We start from the raw sequence: 25,187 nt of genomic DNA on the forward strand, positions 1-25,187 counted from the left end.
ATTGTTTTAGCCCAAGTGGATAATTGCTTTTCGTTCTACTGTCAGACAAGCACTGTAAAAAAAAATCTACAAAATAAACAGCCCAGTTTGGCCCATGTGTTCAAGGTTCAGGGGTACCAAAGAAATGGAATCTATATTCATGGTTAATACATTATTCGATCCAGCAGGCTTACAGGCACCCATGTTAACTGGTGTGGACATAATCCTCTACTAATTATCTTGCCAGAAGGAGCAAGTGTTTCAAAGAAACCCCGCAACTTCCACTTACAAGTTCGTCACGCAGTTGGGAAATCAGTTCATCTTTCTCCTTCAACTGGAGCCTAAGAAGTGAGCTTTCATCTTTTGGATCCTAAGAAAGGAAGGAAAAGAGAGACAACATTTAGAATTGATGCAACTATGAAGATTAAATGCAGCCTGAATTATCACACAGGGTCTGAAGGCAAGAAAATGGATGGCTGGTGTCCAGATAGACATTGCCTGACTGAACCTTCCTGGAAAATAAAGCAAACCAGTATGGCCTCTTTCTGCAACGCAAAACCAAGAGGTTCCTGTCGGTAAACATTCACTCACTATTGTCTTGATTTGAGGTCAACTACTTACATTTATATAGAGCCTTTAAACACATTTAAACACCCGGTGCTTCACATGAGGATTACGAAACAAAGTTAAGCACTGAGCGATGTAAGGGATGGCCAGGCTGGTAGGTTTTATGTGGCGTCCTAAAGAAAGAAAGAGAGGGGGAGTTGGAGAGAGTTAGAGAAGGAATTCTAGGGCTTAGGGCCAAGATCGTCTTAAAATGAAACAGATAGTTCTGATTGTAACTTGGGGAAGAATTTTCTCCCCGTCAGGTAGGCCGGTTGGGAGCAGGTACGGAGCTGATCGCCGCTCGTGACTGGCTGCACGCCGCCATTTTACATGGGTGGGCCAATCAAGGCCCACCCAGCGTGATGCGCACCCGGAAGCGTTCAACGCTACCTGTGCGGGCCGGGGGGGGGGAGGATGGAGAGTCGGGGCCTGCGCTCTTTCGCGCTTGCGCACAAAAGAGCCCAGAAATCTCCCCGAGGCACAGAGCTGCCTCAGGGAGATTAATTTAATAATAAAACATTGAAAAAAGGAAAAAATAAAATTACTCAGACATGTCCCCTCATGTGACATTGAAAGGGGCATGTTTATGAATTTTCAAAAGACATTTTATTTAATTAATAAACCCTTCACGAAACCTCATCCCGCCCGTGGATAAGGTTTCATGAAAAAAGCGAAGACCTCTTGGGCTCTTTGCCTGCCCCCCGCCAACCTTAAGGTTGGACGGGCAGCCCTGACAATCACTTTCATTAATTAATTAATGGCCTTAATAGGCCTTTGACAGTTCGGCGGGCGTACAGCCGACTCCGGTGTGCACCCGCCGAGCTGGTGGTCGGAATGACGCAGGGTGGTGTCGGGACTCAGGAAGATTCTGGCCTTAGGGTAGGGATCATATGGTGGTGTTGAGTGAGGGCAGGGGAGGGAGATGCAGGCAGCAAACCCTTGCAGCCTCAGCAGAAAAGGCCCGGGAGACTTAAAATTCTGAACCTGATTTGAATGGGTCCCCCCTCAGCCCCAGCTGGAAACTCGCCAGCGGGCAGAAGCATGAGTGTCACCGGCCGATTAAGGAATGGGTCCTCGCGCTCGTGGGAGGGGATTCAGGGGGGCATCACGATCAGGGCAATAGGAGGAAGGATGCTGGAACCCGGTGCCTGAACTTTCCTTTTGGGGCCTGGATAAACGGTGATGTGCCTCCAGGCACATATAAAGTAACATAGTGGTAATATCTTTGGATTAGTAATTTGTCCCAGGCTAATGCCCTGGGGGTATGGGTACAAATACCACCATGCTGGTGGAATTTAAATTCAGTTAATGAAAATAAAAGAGAACTAGTCTCAGTAATGGTGACCACGAAACTATCATCGATTGTCGTAAAAACCCATCTGGTTCACTAATGCCCTTTAGGGAAGGAAATCTGCCGTCCTTACCTGGCCTGGTCTGGCCTACTTATGTGACTGCAGATCTGCAGCAATGTGGTTGACTATTAACGGCCTTCTGAAATGGCCTAGGCGGCCATTTAGTTCAAGGGCAATTAGGGATGGGCCTTGCCAGTGACGCCCACATCCCATGAAAGAATTTTTAAAAAGGCCCAGCAAAGAAAGTAAAAAGAAAGGGTTATACAGCCTTATCTGGTCTCTAATCCTGACTTCTCCCTGCTAGTCTGACCTTTCGCATAGCCCTCTAGTTTAAATAGCAGTGGTCATCAAAGCACAATCTGCATACCCAGAAAGAAAAAACAGTTCGGACCAGTACTCTTATTTCCCAGTTTTGACTGGTGTTCCATTTTAAGGTGTACAAGACCAGTTCGGACCAATATTCTTATTTCCCAGTTTTTACTGTTTTTTTCTGTCTGGGTGTGTGAAGGGGGACCTGACGGATGACCCTCTCACCCACTCAATAGAGCAGGTTCAAGTTGGGACCTGCACAAAGGGATTGGGACCTCAATGGGGTTGCGTCCCATGGGGGATTTTAACTGCCCACCAGCCCAATTTCTGACAGGCAAGCAGGGTTAAAATCCCTCTTTCTATCTCTGTAAGTAATGTCTGTGGGTAGCTGAGGAAAACTGTTTGGGAGGGATGAGAACATTGATTGCAACATTATTTGCTCTGGATTTAATGGAAACTGTACTAAGATGCGTGTTTGCATTCTGCGAGTGCTCCCAGGGTTGGATAAAGTACATCATTATCTGCAACATTTTATCATTACTAAAAGTGAAATCATTACTCCATTAGCACTTACATGTTCTGAACAAAATCTACCTAAACTTTTCAAGTACATGAGTGCGCTGGAGATGATCTTAGATATTAAGCACCATTTCCCTGATGGTACTTGGAAATATCTATCATTTCTACATGAACTCATTTAAAACACATTGCAGTGTAGATGCAGCTGCAAACTAACATAGATTAGATGGTAAAATAATGGCCCTACACTGAGCAAAGCCTCAAACAGGAGAGTGTGGTGTGCTTGCTGAATGCAGGTTAACAATAGAGAGGGAACAAAGCAGTGTGGTTACACTAGCGATATGCCATTGCCAAAGACTTTGAAAGATCACAGGTGATCAAAGTAAACTACTAGAGTTCTTATTATTTGCAATATTATCTTCCAGAATGTGACAATCTAACAAAAATGAAACATTTTTTGTGTAAAATTTACATACACTGTGTAGAAAGTACAGCACAGAAACAGGCCATTTGGCCCAACTGTTCTATCCTGGTGTTTATGCTCCACAATTCCTCCCACCTTACTACCTTTTGCCGTATCAACATAACCTCTTGACCAAAGGACTCATAAAATGAGGAGCTTCCCGTAGCAATATGCCTTTAGAGATAGCAGCATGCCATTCGGTAGAAAGGAAGTGTGTAATTCGATCATGTTTTGGCTTCACTTGTGTTTTTAAGCAGAGCAGACACAGAGACAGCTCTGCTGCAGGTGGCCTCCAAGTTTTATACCTCTGCATAAATGTCCCCATGTGCCGAAAGTCTCAACAAAATGATTCCACATGTTTACACAATCCCTTATGAGCGATTGATGCTTTTTATATCATTATAAAAACACGAAACTGCCCCCAATGAATTCAAATGCATGCGATACGTGAGGTAGTATTTTGTTTTCAATCTAACAATTCATTTAAATCCACTAATTTCCAGTCACTTTAAAAGTGTATTTATTAAGCGGTTTAAGTGTGGCAGGTTGTCTGAAACCTTCAAAGACAGATTATTAAGGTGAGGTAATTTATTTACAGGAAAAGTAGGAACCACTAAATAAATAGCGCTTCTATAAATAGTTTGGAGAATCAGTCAAGGGATAATTATTATTTCTTATTACTTAATAAGTTAACTAAATCAAATAGGTACTGTTACATTACCGCTACTATTGCCTTATCTTTTACTGCTCAATAAATTTATTTGGCAATTAAAACTTAGTGCCAACACTAATGTGCTTCTAAAGACAGGGAGGATCACTTGACAGCATGTGATAAAATCATTAAGTAGCTGAAGTAGACTGAACTGTTTTCCACACAACCCTGAGGCACTTCAAATTGACCTGATTATATGGACGAGGTGGAGGTCTTGTGATGCAATCCTACCTCTGGGGCAGAAGCTCCGGGTTCAAGTTAAGGAAGGCGCGTTCATAGTGTGGCCACCCTGGTTGATTATCAACCTGTAAACCCTTCCAATACATCTGATGGCAGGCAGGAAGGGCGGGAGTGTTTCCTGGTCAGCCGGACTGCAGAAGGCAACGGCTAACCACTGCAGTGCTTGGCCAAACCAATGGAAGTCCACGGCCGCCAACACCCTCTTTGGGCATGGTGCCTGGAGGAGGAGGAGGATGGACTGTCTAGGATGCAGGGGGCTGACGCTCACCTAGAAAAAGTGGAGGAAACAAGTCAGTGCAGTAGGATCAGTACGCGTGGGGCCAATCTATAAGCTTCTGCCTGGCATAAAATGGGCCTGCAGCAGACAGAAAGAAGGACAGGGTCACTTGCTGTCCTGTTTATCACTGGCACTCTAGCCACCGTGAGGCAGGGACCTGAGCTGGGTGCCAGAGTGCTTGCACGTTTCAGGTGGTAGGCCACTTGCAATAGCATATCGGGCAGTTAAAGATAAAGCAATAGTAGCAATATATGATGCTAGGTGGAAGGCTGACTATACCACATAAAAGACTGTATTCCACTTTAGTTTGTTTTATTTAAAAGCATTTTGTCTCCACATCCTAACACTCAGAGGGAAAGACTCACAAAGGAGTTTCAGAAGCTGACAGAGATTAAATAAAGGCTTGCTGTATTTTATAGATTCCATTTTTATATTTGTTAAAAAGAGACAATAAAAAGTGTGTGAACCCTTGAAAACTATCACAATGAATTAAGTTTATTGGAATCGTGTAAATAGTAATAATAATGAAAGCAGAGCCTGCTTAATTATTTACAACTCTGCCCTTAGTACACTAAAGTGCCCTTGAATTTCAGGGCCAGTCTCTGACTTTCAAGTTTGAGAAGTACTGACAGGAAAAGAGGTTGAATGGGAAGTTTATGGGAGGACAATTCGACAACAAACCCCACATCAAGAGAATTGGAAATGACTTTGGGAGTGAGCTAGTGCAAACATCAGTTCAAAATCCTGTGGAATAGCAGCACCTCCCAATTCTCTGCCCATTTTGCACAGTTTTGGTTTGTCAAATGCATGGATCAATGTAGATTTTTGAAGAAGCATAGGAATATATCTAAATAAATAAATCTAAGCTCTTGAGATGTGAGGAAACAGTCGAATAAATTGAGTATATAACATCCGCATGACACCTAAACCATTGAATGTGCTTATACAAATTGTGCACAGCAAGCTAAATGTATTGTGGAAATTGCAAATGACTTAGCTTTGTCAATGAGCAATCTTTAAAGTGCCCTTGTGAATACAACATGTCCGCATGCACTTCACACTCTGACTTAAAACTGTCCATATTCAGAGGTTGGAGATTGCGGGGATGAGCCGGGGGTTCCCAGGGGGTGGGTGGCTGGGGGTGTGTTGCCGATCTCCAACTGTAACGATTCTGAGGTCGTATTATCGAAGCAGCTGCAGTTTGGCAAAGGTAGGTTGAATTGTGGAGACAAACCTGGGTTTTGGATTACCTGAAGCTTTGCTGGAAGCCGAGAGTAATAAATGCCGAAGGTTGCGTTTGAGGACTTCTGCAGCAGTGGGGTGGAGTTGGGAGTTGGTTAATAATTTTCCCAAGGTCTTAAAAACGGGGGTTCCATAACCTGCAGATGTGGGTTTGGAAGGTCAGTGGGTGACAAACTGATGGTTGAAACCCGGGGGAGGATTTTCGGGTCCCACAGAGGGTGGGAACGGAGGAAGACGGGCCTGCAAATGCCAGAGCCGGCCGGTGTCCTCGTTTCCTGTTGACATCGCAGCACCAACCATTAAAGAGGTGGGTTCAGGGCTGGGAGGGCTGCCCACCTCCATGAGGCAGGTAGCTATTAAGAGCCTTGCTAGGCCCATTTATAAGGAGGCCAACCGGAATTTTCCAGATGGCCTCCAGCTTTGTGCACCATCAGGGAACGGCTTAGGCATCTGGAGGCAGAGACCTGGCAGCAGGTGCTCCAGACAAGTCTAGAGGCACTCCCTACCTGACTGGGTGCGAGAACAGCCATAGGCCACCCTGCAGAGAGGCTCCCTACTCACAGTGGTGGCCTAACTGCAAGAACCACCTTTTATTTAAGCGTTTAAAAAAGTGGGTGAGAGGGTGCCTCCATATTGGAGTGCCCTCTCACTTACTTACCTGCTGTCACAGCGTGCAGCTCTTCTCAAGCTGGAAGGCAGCCGATTGGCCCTCCAGCTTTGACAACCTACTTGTCCCATAGACACACAGAAATTAGGAGCAGGAGTAGGCCATTTGGCCCTTCAAGCCTGCTCTGCCATTCAATATGATCATGGGTGATCCTCCGTCTCAACGTCATATTCCCACTTTCTCTCCATACCCCTTGATGACCCTGATATACAAAAAAAAATTATCAATTTTTTTCTTGAACATACTCAGTGACCTGGCCTCCACAGCCTTCTGTGGTAGAGAATTCCACAGGTTGACCACCCTTTGAGTGAAGAATTTTTTTTCTTATCTCTGTCCTAAATGGTCTGCCCTGTATCCTGAGACTGTGGCCCCTGGTTCTAGAATCCCCAACCAGGGGAAAACTTAATTGGGCAGGGAACTTGTCTCCAGGCCAATTAAAGGGGCTCCTCTGTGAAAATCCCAATGAGTTACTGGGTTCAGGACCCAGGAATAGTCCCCCCGCCCCCCAGAGAGAAAATACAGCCCCCTGTGTTTTAACTGCAAACATTGTGTGACTTAAATGGACAGTATAGTTAAGCCTGATGTTAAAGCAGGGTTACATGCAATTCCATCAGTTTCTTGACAAGTAGGTTGGGCCATAAGTGCTTTCAAAGAGCCAGTGCAGGCAAGATGGGCCAAATGGCCGCCTCCTGTGCTGTACTATTCTATGATTCTATAATGGAACGCAATGCTCCTTTTTGCTACGGTTTACTTATGGCTGTTTGCTGTTGGAAGCGTACCTGCGTTGCAATCCAATCTTTGTGCCCTTTCCTTAGCTGCACCAGGGTAACTTGCATCACTTGCATGCTTCGAATGCACACTGGGGAACTGTGGGCGGGAGTTTCCAGCCCCGGCACTGGCAGGCATCGTCACGGGCAGGACGGGAAAATTTGGAGAGCCGTAAAAAGTCAACGGGCTCTCCAAATTTTCCCATCCCGTCAGCGACGATGCCCACTGGTGTCGGGCCGGAAAATCCCGGCCAGTATGTGCACACGCCATGCCGTTCTATCGAGGTGAAAAATGATTGTGCTAATCCCCAATCCGTGTGCCGACCCAGGTGAGGCTCTGTGCTAAGAGGCAGGTGAAAATACTGTGTCCAATCTTTCCCCGGTTTCCACAAATCATTTTCATTTACTGACTCGTTATGTTTGGTTTGATTTGTTTCCCTCACACTGTTATGCCTCTATGACAGGACCTCAATAATTTCTTTCAGTCAAAATGAACTTTTACTCAGTCTTCACCTGGCAATTTTATTCAAGGCTGACAAATTCCCCAGATTAATAATGCAACTGACGGCAACAATCTCAAATCAGGGAAAAAGAGTGTTTTAGGGAAGCTCTCTTCAATGCTGATGTAAATTTCTGCTCATTGTCCTTCACATACTCTTAAAACCTTTAATGTTTGCGAAAGAACAGATAGCGGCTGCTTCTCTAACATTTGCTGATTTTAATCCAAACTCTGTCATGATGCAGCAAACTTGTTTGATTCCATTCTGAACAAAGTTTACACCCAGTCACACTTGCTACAACAACCAATTGCACTCATAAAGCTTGGAGAGAAGTGGTCGGAAGTGCTCCACGCAGAGCTGCAATCAAATAAAAAGGGCCCTTCTGGTCACCGTGCTCCTGGATTAGGGCGGAGAAAATATTCCGTTTCTGTTCTCATTCATGGCCCAGGCATCTCTGCTGAAAAGTGGGTATGAGACTAAGCGTGGGGGTGAGGGTGAGCGCGAGCTCAGGGTAAGTGCAGAGGTGGGAATGAGAGAAAATGTTTATGCATGGGCTCAGTGAGGGTTAGATCAGCTTTGGCTGAGCAAAAGCAAAATATGCTACACTCCTGCATGCCTCAATGAATGAAGAGGAATTGCTGAGAAAACTAAACAAATTGGGGAGAATTTCTGCTTATCAATTATTCATAATCACTATAGCAAGATATTACATTTGAGAAGCACTCTAACGATTATTTTGGTAACTATAATATGCACCCAATCAATCCACGTTAATGAGAACAATCGCTGAGGTTCAAGCATCAATTTTTTTCTTTTTTTTAATTCAGAATGTGCAGAAACGGATGCTGCTCTGGATATCAGACACTGTACAACACAAGTCGCTTCACCAATTACACAGGGGACGTGAGCCACTTTTACAGCTGGTTGCCCTTTCGGAAACGATAGGCAACCGAATGTTTGCGTCTCAAGTCAGCAATGATGGAACACACCTTTTAGATTCCTATACAAGAGCCGACATTAAGAGCCACATCAGTCTCTCAGTCCTAGGCGTGAGTCCACTGCCAATCCTCAATTGTACGTCTTACATCATTTGTTTAATCGGAAAGGCTGGGTTACGGGGATGTTTTTGCTTGCGATGCAACAAAGTATCGCTGCAGCACTTCTGGAGCACATTGCAAAATAATGCACTGCTCCTTCCATTCTCTTCACGCTCATCCTCGGAGTTGAAAAGCCGTGAAGAGGAGCTTTATTCATCAAATTGTTCAGCTGCTCTGCAACACACTGCCATAAGAAAAAAAAACATGCAAACCGCATGTGTATATAAAGCACTGAAACTGCAGTTTCCAGTTTGGCTGCTTTTCATATTATCACTTAAACATACTTAACAAGAAGGCTTTGTGAAGAGAAGGGGGACCAAGGTTATTATTACATTAGATGTTGAAGCCAAAATATTAAAGGGAAACTGTCCATTGATCAAAAGCTTCTGGGCAAGCTACACTCTTATGTGCGTGCGTGTAATAAAATATATATATATATATTTTATGTATATATATATATTCACACCATTATATACAAATGGATATAATGTCACCGTGTATAAGTAACAAGTGAAAAAAAGGTGTGAAGTTCCTTTCAGTAAAACAGCTTCCCTTCAATAGAAGGAATCATTTTGCTCCCTTTGTACATTGATATCCACGAATGGACTTGGGGACAAAATTCTTTTGTTGAAAAAAATCAGCAGGCCACACACAGCAATCACGCTCCCAGGTGCAACTTTCAGTCTTTGCTGAGGCAGCTGGTCTTAGGTAGGCACGCGACAACTAGTCTCAGTGCCAAGGACTGGAAACAGCCCAGGTGGCCTCCTGTCACAAAAACCACGTTATGTTGAATCCATAGTACATTTGACTAAACCTGTCTCGGAGGTGTTTATGCGCCAGACGAGCCTCCTCCTATACTTCTTCATATTTCTTTCTGTTCCTTTCTGTCTCATGTACTTATCCATGATATTTACACCAACTACTGCTCATGGTAGTGAGTTCCACATTCTTACCACTCATCGTTTTGGTAATACAGAACTTGAGTATTGCTGAAAAAAAGAGACATGTTGAAGATTTTTGTCTTGCACTCGTCAGAACACTTTGCAAGAATACCAATATAAAGGGAAAATAACAATTTATACTGTACGAGAAGTGTATGCCGATTTGTTGGCTAGAGAATTCTGATTGGTAGAGGCATTGCCTCGGAGAATGCACCAATGATGGTGACTGACAGTTAACTGCCAAGCATTGTTTGAAATTGAAACCAGGCAGCTTGACTCTGATTGGTCAAGACATTGCCCTGAGGAATGAGTCAGCGAATGGCTGTCACCTATTTTGTTTGGCTGAAACAGGTGCAATGTGTGTACATGTTCTTCCTGTCTGCAAAGAACAGGGCCCCATATATTAATATATGTAGCTTCCAGTACACGCAAATGTGCCACACTGAAAGCCCGGCTGATGATCTTAAATTGATTGTCAGCGTAATTCTTAGCACACTGCGGATTATTTAGCAAACACTGTCCAATTGCAGAATCACATCCAATGTTGGATATGGTATTCGAGTTTTGCAAGCACAGGCTGGTTTGGATATGGTCTGTACTTTGCTTGTTGCAAACAGCGGCTGAGACATGCTGTTTGATACAACCCGCCAGTCTTTGGGATGTATGGTCTACATACCTAGCACCACACTGGCACTGAAACTCATATACCACATTATTCACTTGTGTGATAGATAGAACGTCTTTTTGACTTGACGGCAGCATCCTGTTGGTGGTGAATACCACTCATGTTGCTACTGCATAGTAGCAACGTGAAACAGCTAGCCTCACCTATTGCTCAAATTTATAGTATAAATTGTTGTTTTCCCCTTATGTTGGTATTCTTGCGAAGTTTCCTGATCAGTGCAAGGCAAAAAGCTTCAACATGTCTTTTTTTTCAGCAATATTCTTACCATTTTTTGGATCAGGAAATTTTGCCTGCATTCCCTATTGGATTTATTAGTGAGGATCCTATATTGATGTTTTATAGTTTTGGTCTGGAAACATTTTCTCCCCATCTAGTGCTTTAATTATCTTAAAGATCTCTATCAGGTGAGATGTCAGCCTTCTCTTTCCCATTTGTTGATTTTAGTGTTGATGATGGGTGAAGACAGGATTGGAACTTGGTTGTGATGCCCCTTCCCCATTAATCTAATAGGTTGCTGACAATCAACACTGAGCCTTCCAAGTAAAGAATGGTCACCTGAGGGAGATAGCAGAGTGAAAGACAACACACTATTGGACCATAAATCCTAGCCTGTTGTAGCAACTTCAAGAGCAATGCAGAGAAAACCAAAGGAATAAATAAACATAGGGAAGATTATGCATCTGCACCTGGGGGTACAAAATTGCCAGTGTGAAGCAAATTAAACACACTCCTTTGCAGCAATACACTCCAACTCACCCAATGATTCAACATGACTGATTGCAGATCCAATAAAATCTCCTCTGATGTAAGCATTTAAAAAGCCCACTTGAAACAGTCTCTTGTTCACAATCTTAGTGTCATATCTGACCTTGAGATGGGCTTCTGACCACATATCCCTCCATCATGACTAGTTATTTCTACCGCTGAGACATCACTCAGCTATGCCAAGCATCAGTTCATCTCCTGCTGAAAGCATGATTCTGTAACCTCTAGACTTGACTTTTCCAATGTGCTCCATCCAGCCTCCCACGTTCTAGTCTCCATGAATTTGATCCAATCCAAAAGTCTGCTCCCTGTGTCCTAACTCACATTGATTCCCATTCCCCTATCACATGCTTGCTGACCTACATTTGAAAACTTGAAGACAGGCCGAAAGCAATTTCTATGCATAAGGGTGGTTTTGAGTCCATTACTGAATGTACTACAGAGATTCATATTGAAGCTCGTAGACTTGTTATTGTTCTCTGTAAGGTCACTTAAGGGTTATAAGATGCTGGTACTTGAATCTCCCATTAGCAAGTTTTGTCTTTTTTCTGTAAGCTTCTGTTCCTTGACCCTCTCTTTTCCATGCTTTCATTGCCTCCAAGCTCAACAATTCCAATGCGCTCCTGATTGGCCTGTCCACGTTCTACCCTTCATAAACTGGAGCTCGTCCAAAGCTCTGCTGTCCTGATCCTAACTCACACCAACTCCCTCTCAGTGCTCCCTGACTCAGCTTGGCTCCCAGTCCACCAAAGTATTGATTAAAAAACACTCATCGCCAGTTGAAATCCTTCCACAGTCCCATCCACCTCTCTTTCCATCCCCGCCCCAGTCCTACAATCCTTCGGGATCTCTGCATTCCTCCAACTCCGACTCTTGGGCCAGAAAGGAAATACTAGGTCAGGCGAGGTAGGCTTCAAACAACGTTTGAAAGGAAGAGGGGTAGAGAGGTGGAGAGATTTAAGGAGGGGATGCTCATAGGGGCAAAATTAGAGGAGCACAGCTACATCGGGGGATTTGTGGGGCAGGAAACAATTGCAGTGGTAGGGAGTGGCAAAGCCTTGGAGTGTTTTGAAAACAAGGATGAGAATTTTAAACTCAAGGCGTTGCTCAAATTGACCTAAAATACGCAAGGAGGATTATTTTAGGTGAAAAAAATTGCTGCATAAAATGAAAAGCACTGCAGCATTTCCCCATTACCTTGCATTAAAGCAAACTATATTTGCTGATTTTTCTCTTCTGTAAAAGGGTGCTCACAGTAGAAGTGAGATGACAGGCCAATCAAGTTGAAAATTAATCATTCCACAGGAAAAAAAAACTAATTAAAATGGGATTAGGAGGGATGTGGGAAAATTATCAGATGATCTGAGATTTGTGAGAGTTGGACATCCAAGGATCATGAAACAATGTGCTTACATGGCAGTGTGGAGTGGAGCCGTGGGGCGGGATCATGCTGTGCAACTTTCCAAACACAATATTTCAATACTCTCATTGCGCTGCTAATGTAAACACCAGCCTTTTATCAGGAACTGAATCTGTGTACCAGGACCGTATGGTGGCTCGTGTTTACTGCTAAATTTCTGGGTGTTAAATACTTTCACAAATGACTTTACTGACTTAAATGCATGTCAAATAAAATAAGGTGGAGAAAAAACATGTGCAGTTAATGGAAATGCCCAATTCATCAGCTGAGAGAGCAGATAGAGTTTTAATGGCTCATATGAAAAAGAGCACCACTGACAGTGCAGTACTCCCTCAGTGCTACACTGATTGTCAAACTAGATTTTGCACTGCAGGCCTGGGGTGGGACTTAATGTACATCCCTCTGACTCAATGGCGAGGCTGTTCCCACTGAGCCATGGCTGACACTAAAAGTTAACAACTCACATGAGGGTCCAGTTGAACCAGCACCAAAAGGCTTCTGCCACCTCATGGAGGTGGTAATTCTCCACAATCCTAAAAATGCGTGCTGAGCCCTTTCTGTCCTTTACCAAACTTCACTTATTTTTATATTCATTTACGTGATGCAGGAATTGCTAGCTAGGCCAGCATTTATTGCCCATCTGTAATTACACTTGAGAAGGTAGTGGTGAGCTGCCTTCTTGAACTGCTGCAGTCCCTGTGCTGTTAGGGAGGGAGTTCCAGGATTTTGACCCAATGACAGTGAAGGAATGGCGATCTATTTCCAAGCCAGGATGGTGAGTGACTTGGAGGGGAAATTGCAAGTGGTGGTGTTCCCATTTATTGCTGCCATTGTCCTTCTAGATGGTGTGGGCTTGGGTGTTGAAGGTGCAGCCTAAGGAGCCTTGGTTAGTTTCTGCAGTGCATCTCGTAGATGGTACACACTGCTGCTACTGTGTGTCGGTGGTGGAGGGAGTGAATGTTCGTGGAAGGGGTGCCAATCGAGCAGGCTGTTATGTCCTGGATGGTGTCAGCCTTCTTGAGTGTAGAGTGTTCCATCACACTCTTGACTTATGCCTTGTAGATGGTAGACAGGCTTTGGCGAATCAGGAGGTGAGTTACTCACCACAGGATTCATAGCCTCTGACCTGCTCTTGTAGCTATAGTATTTATATGGCTAGTTCAGTTCAGTTATAGGCCAATGGTAGCCCCCAGGATGTTGATAGTGGGGTATTCAGTGATGGTGATGCCATTGAATGTCAAGGGGTGATGGTTAGATCCTTTCTTGTTGGAGAAGATCATTGCCTGGCACTCGTGTGGCGCAAACTTTACTTGTCGCTTGTCAGCCAAGTCTGAATATTGTCCAGGTCTTGTTGCATTTGGACATGGACTGCTTTAGTATCTGAGGAGTCACGAATGGTGCTGAACATTGTGCAATCATCAGCAAACATCCCCACTTCTGACCTTATGATGGAAGGAAGGTTAATGTGAAGGCAGGACTTTGTCTCCACAACGACTATGCGGTGATCACTCTTCGCGATACTGTCATGGACAGATGTATCTGTGGCAGGCAGGTTAATGAGGACAAGATCAAGTATGTTTTCCTCTCTTGTTGGTTCCCTCACAACCTGCTGCAGACCCAATCAAGCAATGTTCGTTAGGACTCAGCCAGTCGTGGTGCTACCGATCCACTTTTGGTGATGGACATTGAAGTCCCCCACCCAGATGACATTCTGCGCCCTTGCCACCTCAGTGCTTCCTCCAAGTGATGTTCAACATGGAGAAGTGCTGATTCATCAGCTGAGGTTCCGGGGGATGCTGTGCCGGGAGGGTGTGGGCTGTACATGGTATGGGCAGGGATGTTTGACCTGATGCTTCATGGGGGCTGGAGACGGTGTTGAGGACTCCCAGGGCATCTCCCTCCCACCAGCCACTACCTCTGCCGGTGGGACAGAGCACAGCTAGAGATGGTGATGGTGGTGTCTGCGACATTCGGTATGACTCTGTGACTAGTCTATGAGACAGCTCTCCCAATTTTGGCACAAGGCCCCAGATAGAAAGAAGGCTTTGCAGAGTTGACAGGGTTGGGTTTGCCGTTGTCGCTTCCAGTGCCTAGGTCGATGCCGGGTGGTCCATCCAGTTTCATTCCTTTTTATTCGCTCTTTAGAGGTTTGATACAATTGAGTGGCTTGCAATGGATCAGGAGTCATATGTAGGCCAGAACAGGTGAAGCTGATTTCTTTCTCAAAATTGCATTAGTGAACCAGGTAGGTTTTTACAACAATTGACAATAGTTTCATGGTCATCATTGGACTTCTAATTCCAGATTTTTATTGAATTCATTTCCACTATCTGCCGTGCAGGGATTCGAATCCAATTCCCCAGAGCATTACGCTGGGTCTCTGGATTACCAGTCCAGTGACAATACCACTCCACCACTGCCTCCCCTTCACTGATGCTGTCCAGAGGTATCATTGGATAGCGATGATGAATGGTAAACCTGGCTTATTCCTTTGCTCAGCTCTCCTACCCCATAAGCCTTTAAGCAATACGTCCTTCCCAATTCTGCCAAGCTAACATTAGCAGACACCAATGGATTGGACTAGGAAACCTCCTAAGCCCCTTTTGCTTGAGTGTCACGCAACGCACTGAGTAAATGGAGGGACCCAAACTAATTTTGAATCAAAGCATTTTCTTTAAAAAGAATGTCAACTACCAAATAGCTGAGACAGAATTGCCTTGCCTTCGCCAAATGCTCCCTTCCCATTTCGAAACCCTTGTTATATTTATTACTCTCTGATTTATTTCTGTTCTGATTCTGATCAGTCTATAAGTATAATGGTTGCTGTCAGCAGAGTTTTAATGACTCAAATCAACAGCGAGGTTGTTGTTAGAAGGATATTGGAGTTTTCTATGAAAATGCTGCAAATCCATTTAAGAATGAAGCTTGCTCTGTGGGTAACACAGAGTTACAGGATGTCAATATTTCATGGATTAATTCATTCCTTCCTAAAGTGACTCAAAGTCTTGGTGAGCAACTCTAATGAAGAAGCTCACCTGACATAGTTACTTTCCCTTTGAGGTATTAACTGATCAGACTGTGTAGTTCCAATATTTGCTACTTTGATTTCAGATTTATCAGCATTTACAGCTTTGATATTTGCTTCTAGTAAATAATTGAATCAGATTTAAAAATGTAGGAAAGCTTTTGTGAGTTTACAGTTAATACGTCTGTGTTCATGGATGGGCAAAAAAGTTTTTAAAAATACACAGATGGATGGGCAGATGGGAAGCATCTTAATATAAGTCTAGCTGTGCAGACTGATTAAAAATAATAAAAATTGGATTTCACATGGGATCATTAGGGTTCGAGGTAGCAGCTTTACTGGTTATGAGTGTTACCTGTTAACCTCCTGAGTCCCTTTGTGAAGTTCTATACCAAAAATGCCTTCAATATTAAATCTACTAGCACCAATGTCATCCATATCAGACGCCTCATAAAATAAACACAACCTTGTCCGCTACTAGACAGTTTGACAACCCAATTTTCATTTCAGACTGTAAACATTATCCTAACGTGTGCAGTGAACTTGTCCACTGCTAAAGAAACCATTTGATGTCGGTCCCACTTCGGTCTCTGGCCCCGCAGAGACACCAGATGGTCTCATTATCACAGCTGTGGAATGTGAATGTAGCTGCAGCAACTGGTGAGTGACATTGCAAAGGCAGTGAGAGATGAAAGTTAGCATTCCGACTTGTTGAAGCAAGTGCCCTACATAGGAAATGTTCCATTTATACAGTGCTTTTCATGACCATTTTACAGCCAGTGAAGATTTTTTTTTAGTGGTGTAAAATGGACAGTCAATTCGCACACAGCAAGCTCCAACAAATAGCAATGAAGTAAATGACCATGTTTCAGTGATGTTACTTGAGGATAAATCTTGGCCAAAACGCATGGAGAGAACTCCCCTGGTCTTCACTGAACATTGCCGTGAGGTCTTATACATCTACCTGAGAAGAAGACAATGACAACTCATGCGAAAGATGGCACCTCTGACAGCCCAGCACTCTGCCAGTACTGCACTAGGAGTATCAGGTTAGAACTTGAGTGGGGAGTGGGGCTTGAACCCACAACCTTCTAACTCAGAGGCAAGGGTCTAACCAACTGAGCCATGGCTGACACTAGAATAAAAGGAAGGGGAACAGGAAAAAAAGGACACCATATATTCGTTATGACAGATTGTTCTCTGCCTGGCTATACAGCAGCACTGGCAAAAGTTTCAGTAACATCTTTCTGACTGGTGGAGGTGCATGAAACATGAAAGCTCTTTGTTGAGATAGAAATAAATTATCACCAGGAATAAATGAAACTGCATTGACAGATTGAGGTTCTGCCTGTTCAGAATGACTGATGAAGAAAATTTAAGATACAAAATTGTCTCAATTTGGCCACTCTGGGATTGTTCGCACAGAACTGAGTTCCAACCACTTCAGGTTTGGGAGCAGTTGTATCTTTCAGAACTCTTTGTACCTACATTAAAAATAGCGTCTTACCTCTTGGCAAAGGCCAGCATACAGAAAACTGGCATCTCCAAGTGGAATCATGACCACCAAAATAGTTCTTTTAATTGATCTCTTCTTCCCTCCCTTCATTTAGATTCTTTCCACACCATCTGCACCATGGCCAAGAGGGTGAGCAAAAAACCTGTTCCCAACCCTGTGCCAATGCTACTACATTAAAGGTCGCTTGATGTTGCTTGCCTGCCTCTCTTGATAGGCTTTGGGAAATCTGTCGTCCAGTTGGCACGATTTCTGAGCTTTTCTCTGCTCGCAGTAATTACCTTGGTCAAATTAGTGATATATTCTTTTTTTACTGTGATTGCTTCCAAGTGTGTGATATATTTATCAGGTGGCTTAATAAACAAAGAAAGCAAAGGGCATAAATAAGATCAAACAGAGATTAAGAACCCATCTAGGAATTAATACTTAGTGACACAAAACATGCTACACTGTGACACAGGAGGTTACTGCTATACTGGTCTATGATGGGTCATGGTCGATGGTCAGGCAACTCAAATCTTTATAAATCACTGACAAGCCCTCAGCTGGTAGTAGCTCTACAAGCCCTCTCCTATGTTAATATGGAGTACATGCCCATAATCCACATGGTTTTATAACTGGTTTGTGCCCCTTTTCCCAATGTGCAGTGTGTCATGCACAGTACTGTATCTCATATTCTGAACTTCAAAATAGTTTTATATTTTAAAAAACTTGGACAAAAAGGCCGCAAAATATGGCCACCCAAGGTCAGATTCTTTTGTGGATTAGACCAATCCCCTGTCACAAGGGGGAATCTAAGAATATTTCAGACTGATGTGAGTCAATGCCCTTCCTTGAAACCGATCAAAAGGGTAGTAGCTGATTTGAATAGGTCATTCTAAAACAAAAACATTGACTGTTCCAAACCCTCAGAGGTGTTAACCTACAACACAGGATGTGGAATCAACAGGAACATCACACCTTATTTGGAAAGGGCCTTGAGGCTTGTGAAAGACCACCTGGAGATAGTCATGTTTTTCTTTGTCTGTTTAAAAGATCAGTGAGGAGGTATGTGCAGGCTGACCCACCAAAACATCAGACGCATCAGCTTAGTCAGCTTGTGAACCAGACTCAGAAACAAGTTGCGGGACAGTGGGTAGCCAGAATACATAATATGTTCCAGTTTAAAGCTCGTCAGAGAACCAGTCTCCTAGCTATTCAACTACAAGAAACCTCACAACCTGCTATGAACCCTTCACTTTACAAGACCCTCATTTCAAGTTTAAATAATCAAATCCATTCAAAAGGCACGTGCCTGAATCGTGGGAGACCAAAGGCCGTAAAACAAAGAATGAGATAACTAATCTGTAAAAGTGCATGACCATCATCCGTATCCAATTTTTGCACATGTGGGCGCGTGAGTGAGATGTTGTGTTTAATTCAGGGTAAGTGTTTGAGAATAAATAACCTTCTTTACGTTTAAACCAAAATGCTTGCTGCTGAATTATTTAATTGGAATACACACTCCAAGTGTAATAAAACACACTCCTCTTTCCATACAAAGGACACTGATGTTGGGCAGTAACAGAACACACAAATTCTGTCCATGCCAAGTGGCTCCAGATTTCAAAGAGGTGCCTCAGTAATGTACAAAGAATGACTCAGCACAGACAACAATTCCAACACAGATTGCAGCAGAAAAGTTGGAGTGCTAAAATTTTGGACTGACCTCACATTGTCTATTTTTTTAAATGTTCGAATGATGAGGTGTCAAGCAGCCACATTAACCCTCTGGGCTCTTTTAATTGATTTTATGGCTCTAAGAAATTATTTTAGCTGCTGTGAATACCACACAGTTTTTGGTCCTGATACAAACAGTCCCTTAAGTCAAAATTTCTGGTTCAATTGCTTCACCGCTGTCACCTACACATCAGGTAGAAATACTAATATAAACCAGCTCTTTATTTCATCAGCAAAGTTAGTGATAGCATTAAGAATCCACAGCAAAATCCTGAACAAAACTGACATGATGACTAAATGTGATCATTTTTTCAGCTTGATGGAGGACAAGTTCATATTTATGTTCTATTATATATTTCCAAAGCATCTCTAATTTTTTCCAGTTCTGATGAAAGGTGGTCAGACTGAAATATTAACTGTGGGCTGGATTTTTTGCCCCCCTACCCCGTCCCTCTCCACTGGAAAGTTTGAAGGCATGGGGAGGAGGGGGGTGCGGGGTCCTAATGCAGCACGTGGCCTGCCCACTGCCTTCCCACCCAACCCATCTCCCATTTTATGGGAGGGGTAATGGAGGCTCACCCATGGGTCTATTGAAGTCCTTACGTAGCCAACTAATGGCCATTCAAGTGCCTCATCCCACCCCCACTGCTATTTTACCAGTGAACAGGCGGAGCCCAGGTCAAGAGGATAGCCTAGCAGATTTTACGAGGCAAGCAGGTGTTGGACAAGAAGAAGGGGGCCACGTCCTTTACAGGAGGTCCCAATGTCCATGGGAGGTATCCCACCGCAAGGTCATACCCCTCTCTTTAACCTTCCCCCTCTCAAACCCAGCCACCCACCGCTCTCAACCCCTCGCTGGGATGTGCCAGCCAGGCCCCACCGATAACCAGGTCCAACCTTCAACCTGGCCTCCATTAGCTCATCTTCTTTGGGGACCAGTCCCAGTAGCGGCCACTGCTTGAATCTGGCACTGCAGAGCTGCCGGCCAGTTGGGTTGGCCAACAGCTGTCTTCGGTGGGGCTTCCTTCTCGGATGGGGGCGAAAATGTCACCCTGAAACAATGAACACCCCCACTGGGTGTAAAATGATTGCAGGTCAACCAGCTGTTTTGTGGTCAGGTTTCAGACTGACAATGTTAAGGTGTGTGCGTGTACGTGTGTAGGGAACACAGTGCCACATAAAATCCAGCCTTTTGTTTCTGCCCCCACAGTTGCTGCCTGACCTGCTGAGTATGCCCAGCATTGTCTGTCCTTAATTCAATTTCCAGCTTCCAGTGTATTTTGCTTTGTATTTAAACTTGTGCTTGAGGTGTCAGTCGTGGGTTAGTTGGTGGCGCTCTTGACTGAGCCAGAGGCCTGAACACATAATTAAGGCTGGCATTCCCAGTGTGGCACGGAGGGAGTGCTGCACTGTCTGAAGTGCTGTCTTCTAGATGAGATGTAAAACCAATGCTTGCCCTAGCTCTCAGGTGGATGTAAAAGATCCCACATACTGCTGTAAGAGAAGCCGGGGAGATAAGTCTCGGCCCAACATTTATCCCTCAACCAAAGCAGGTGAAAACAGATGATCTGATAATTTGTGCCATTGCTGTTTTCTGTGATCTTGCTGTGTGCAATTTGGCTGCTGCCTTTCCATACACTAGAACTGTGACTGCACTTCAAAGAACATTGGGCAATCCTGAGCTCATGAAAGCTGCTAAATAAACTTGCTTCCTTTTTATTTTCAATTCGCCTAATTAACTAATGCAGAAATCTGTTTTTAATAAAGCCTCCTCAAAAATTATTTTGAACGCTTCGCTATTTTGGAAGCCTTTAAATATAAATACCGATTTCACTCTTGTAAATATAGCACCCAGAATATCTATGGCATCTGGATAATTACAGGCTTGAATATAAATCATACCCTTCCTGTTGCACCTGAATGAGTACATGTTATTTAGCTCAGCTGATAGGATTCCCAGCTCTGAAACGGAAAACGGTCCAAACCTCATTCTGGGCCCTGGACACATGATGATTGGTGACAATGTTCAGTGCAGTAATGAGGGAGTGCTGTTCTGTTTGAGGTGCAATCTTCCAGATGTCGCATAAAGCCGACGCGCCACTCGGTGGATATAAAAGGTGAGATTGGATTTTTACGGTTTCCGTTGGGATGAGGGAGATGGAATGGGAAGTGCGTGGTCTGCTCACTCCCACCATCCCTACCTGGAGAATCAAGCATCAGACAGCCAATTAGTGGGCCGCCCTGTGGGAAGGTGACCAGTTTGTGTTAGGAAGGAGGGCTCCGTGTCCAATCGGACATCTAGGCTGGGACATCAGACAAGGTGGTGTGTTTGGGGGGGTTGTGGGGGGGGCGGTTATGCCATGAATCGGAAGTTGGTCATGGCCACCAATTTAAAGGCCCCCCTGCCCTCTCACTCTCTCCTTATTTGTTATGGCAGCTAGTACAGTGAGTCTAATAACATCCAAGCGCTGCAGCCTTCAGCAGCAGACTCTGCTGCTACATGCAGCCATAGTCCTGTCGGTAGGTATTTTCATCTGCCCTTCTGCCACCTCCTCACGCTTGGTGTAAATCTCTCCCAAACATTTCCCTGTCCGACTACTGAAAAACGGAGTGGGCAATGTAAAATTGCAATCAATTGGGCCTTTAGCAAGCTCAATGGCTTGTTCAATGGTTATTTCAAAATGGAGGGCAGGCTTCCGATTTCGCAAACTTCTGTAATATCTGAGCCTGATTTGCGGCTGTAAAATCCAGCCCGTGCTGTGGGGTCACCCTTGCCTCCATGCTCCCCTCCAATTACACACCACCCTGACTTAAAGATAGTTCCTTCATTGCCACTGGGTAGATATTCTGGATTGAGTGCCAAGCACCACTCTGGGCACAAAGGTGGCATCAGTTCGAGGAAAATGGTCACCAACAACCACTACCTTAACTTTAAATGGGAAATAAATATCCTCTTGCTAGCATCACCCACAGCAAAGGAACAATTTTGCTTTACAAATCCCTTTATTCTATTCGAGGAAAATCAATTTGACTGGTGTCTTGACTATCTGACGGTTTAATGAGAATTATTTTATTCACCAATAGTCGAGTCATAAGACGACTTGAATATTGATGAAAGAAGAGACATGTTGCCAAAGCTTTTCATCCTGTGCTCATTAGGACAAAATCAAGAATGCCAAACGGTCAAAAATCATAACAATTTATATGACAGGAGAAAGGGTGCTGATTGGTTGGCAAGTTGACTCTGATTGGTCAAGGCGTTACCATGGTGAAAGCAATGGGGAACTCGAGGGTCCCCAAGCTCCCTGGGTAATTTATAAAAGGTACAAGGTTTGAACATATTCCTTTTGTTTGCAGAGAAGCATTACCACTCAAGACGACTTACCACCCAATCAGCACCCTTTTCTCCTGCACTATAAATGGGTGATTGTTTGAAATTTGGCATTCTTGCATTTGTCCTGATGAGTGCAAGGTGAAAAGCTTTGGCAACATGTTTCTCTTTACAGCAACATTCAAGCTCTGTACTACTACGCATAAGATGACTTGTGATTATTCAGCTTTTTATTCTATCTTCTTATAGAGTTGCTTGTTTTAAGTAAGAGAGAGCAGTTTTCTTCCTTCCTCATGATAGAAAGATAGGGCAATACTCCACACTTCTTTTTTACTGTAAATGGCACAGTGAAGCTTAAACTCTGACTCTTCAGAAAGAACCATCTCTTGCATATTAATTACATGACAAAACCTTCAGGTCGTATTGATGCTTGCTCCCCTTGTTCCCTGGGATAATTTTAGCTGATCTAAAAATGTCATTAACCCAGAATCATTTGGCTTGTCTAGTGCTGAGGAAAAACAGATGCAAGATTGATAAATCTACTGGCATTTTCCCAGGGAGACAAAAATATATATAAAGTATCACAGCATCCGCAATACAGCTACTTAAAAAAGAATATTGAAGGATTTCTGTTGATAAAGTGCCATTCAAATCATGGGAGCCATTCACAAGCCAGCCATGTATATTGCCATAATAGCAGAAAACATTGAAAATACTCAGCAGGTCAGGTAGCATCTGTGGAGAGAGAAACAGAGGGCGGAATTTTCCGTGCCCACTGGCGCCGGGCGTGTTAGGCGGCATGAGAGGACAATATGTGTGATCGGTTTTACGATGAAGCCAGTTCACGATCACCCACTCAGCCTGCCAATGGCGGGCCGTGTTTCCCGCCATCGGACACTGGGAATCTCACTGTAGGTCAGCCCGCCGGGATCTTCCGCTCCCCCCCACCACCCCCCGCCCCGCTGGATCATCCATCCACGTTGGCGGGAAAGCACGACGACGTGTTTCACAACAGCACATAAGCGATGTGCGCTTGGCGGCCTGCCCTTTGAGGAGAACTCAGAGGTGAGTGTACAGTAATGTTGTGCAGCACTTGCCAGGGTCGCCTGTTGGACTTCAAGCTTGAGGGGCACTGGGGGTTCGAGGTTAAGCGCAGCCCTGATGCTGAGGCGATTTGTGGGGGGGGGCGCGGAGAAGGCCTTACCGTTGAATATAGCGCACAAGCATTCGCACAGGCTTATCTGCCCATTCAAGCAATGCAGAGGCATCAAAGTGCCACCAAGTTCTCCAGAGCTTTTCACAACCCCCCTCACCCCAGCACTGACTGCAAATTCATGAGCATTTAAGTGGACGGCAGAACAGTTGGACGACAGTACACGTTGTACAATCTTCTCGCCTAAGCTGGCCATGGAGCAGTCACTGCTGGAGGCGCACACAGCCCCTTGCAATGTCAGCATCTCGGTTTGGACTAGTCTCCCCTATGGTTCAAGCTAACAGGGCAGCCCTGCAGTGTGGCTTAGGAGAATGCCTGCGATCGAACTGAGAGCACAGCATGCAGTCCAATGGGCAAGTCTTCCGCCAATTGGGTGGGTAGACTGGGGCGGAGGTGGTGGGTTTTCGTGCAGCCATGCAGCGCACTAATCTCTGGCCATCCGATTAGTAGCCAGCACTCTCCGGGAATTGTTAAGTGGCCTTCACACTTAACCAGGGCAGGTACTTAGTACGCCCATGCTAACCATGTGTCTCTCTCTTCCATCCTGCAGGAGGACTACATCAGGATTATGCAGCCTGGTGAACTAGTTGTATGGCCTACAGAGAGTGAGAATGATGGAGGAGAGAGTGACTGAGGCTCCTGGCTGTGCAGAGGCAGGAGCAGCAACCTCAGGAAGAAGTGGCGGCCAGGGCTCCTGCACATGCCGTCCAAGAGCCACAGCAAGCCGCCGCCTTTCATTCCTGCAGATGACCGAGATCCAGTGTCGCCGAAGACTGCGCATGTCTAGGGAACTGGTCGGTCACATCTGCCAGCTACTGCAGGATTTGGCCCTTTACAACCAGGTGCTCCAATGGGGGGATGAGCTGGCTGAGGGGGAGATGGAGGAGCTGCACATCTCCTCCGATGAGGAGGACGCTGACGGGTTGAGGATGCAGCTGTCCGCAGAGGCGACAATGATGGGGATGAGGCCTTCACACAGGCTAGACAAGGCAGACATGCTCAGGAGGGTCTTCATAGCTGCTAGATTTGTGGGGAACGATGCCAACATGCAGTGAGGTGACCCCACAGATCCTCACATCACATCTGTGAACATTTGACACCAGTCTGGCTAATGGCAGTGTGAATACCCTCTGTGATTATGCTCCTGTCGTGGAGACGCAGTGGAGGCCTCAATAGTCGCTCGATTGCAGAAGGATGATGACGACATTGAAAGAGGACACTCCATAGGTCTTCACATAGACTCTGAGAAGGTCTGAATCCTGTCTGGCCAAGGGCAGATCGCTTGTGTTCTATGATCAGGGTTATATCATAGAGACGCAGCCATTAAACTTTAGGAGCATCTGATCCTTTGTCCACCCTCAGCAGCTGAGCCCTTCAAGAGCACAGCATCAGAAGTCACAGATGCTGACAAGATGGGGGCCAGCCCCTCCTTAAAGGTGCTGAGAGCACACCGAGAGAACGAGAGAACTCTGTGGCACCTGCCCACTACATTCTGGCAGCAATGACCAGCACCGCTGAGGTGCAGGCATCAGTAATGTTTCCAGGGAGTGTGAGGCTGGGTCATCACTTTGGTCTGAAGGGCAGCCTTCAGCAAAAGAGCAAAAGGAAGAGGCACTGGACTGAGACAACTGCCTTTATCTTGTGCAGAAAGGTTTCACATCTGAGTGCCAAGACTGAACAAGGAGCCATAGGCAGGGAGACATTCTTAGGTGTTTATTGACAATAGTGAACAGTATGTACAAGTGATTAACACCCGTGCCCAGGCTGTGCAACTAATTCTCCTCAACCTTCCTAACCCTGCTGCTACGCCTTGGTGCTCCCCGGACATCCACAGCGGAGCTGACT

The 25,187-nt window shown here is 44.9% G+C and overlaps 1 protein-coding gene across 1 annotated transcript in view; it reads right to left on the bottom strand.

The window, feature by feature from the left end:
- The window catches only part of ccser1 (coiled-coil serine-rich protein 1), a 1,189,706-nt gene that overhangs the window by 481,606 nt on the left and 682,913 nt on the right, over positions 1 to 25,187 (bottom strand). Inside the window, exon 8 of the mRNA XM_078570902.1 lies at positions 269 to 349. Coding sequence (XP_078427028.1) covers positions 269 to 349 — 81 coding nt within the window. The remainder of the gene's footprint in view (positions 1 to 268; positions 350 to 25,187) is intronic.

Source organism: Cetorhinus maximus, chromosome 1 (genome assembly GCF_964194155.1).
Source record: "Cetorhinus maximus chromosome 1, sCetMax3.hap1.1, whole genome shotgun sequence".
Lineage (NCBI taxonomy): Eukaryota > Metazoa > Chordata > Chondrichthyes > Lamniformes > Cetorhinidae > Cetorhinus > Cetorhinus maximus.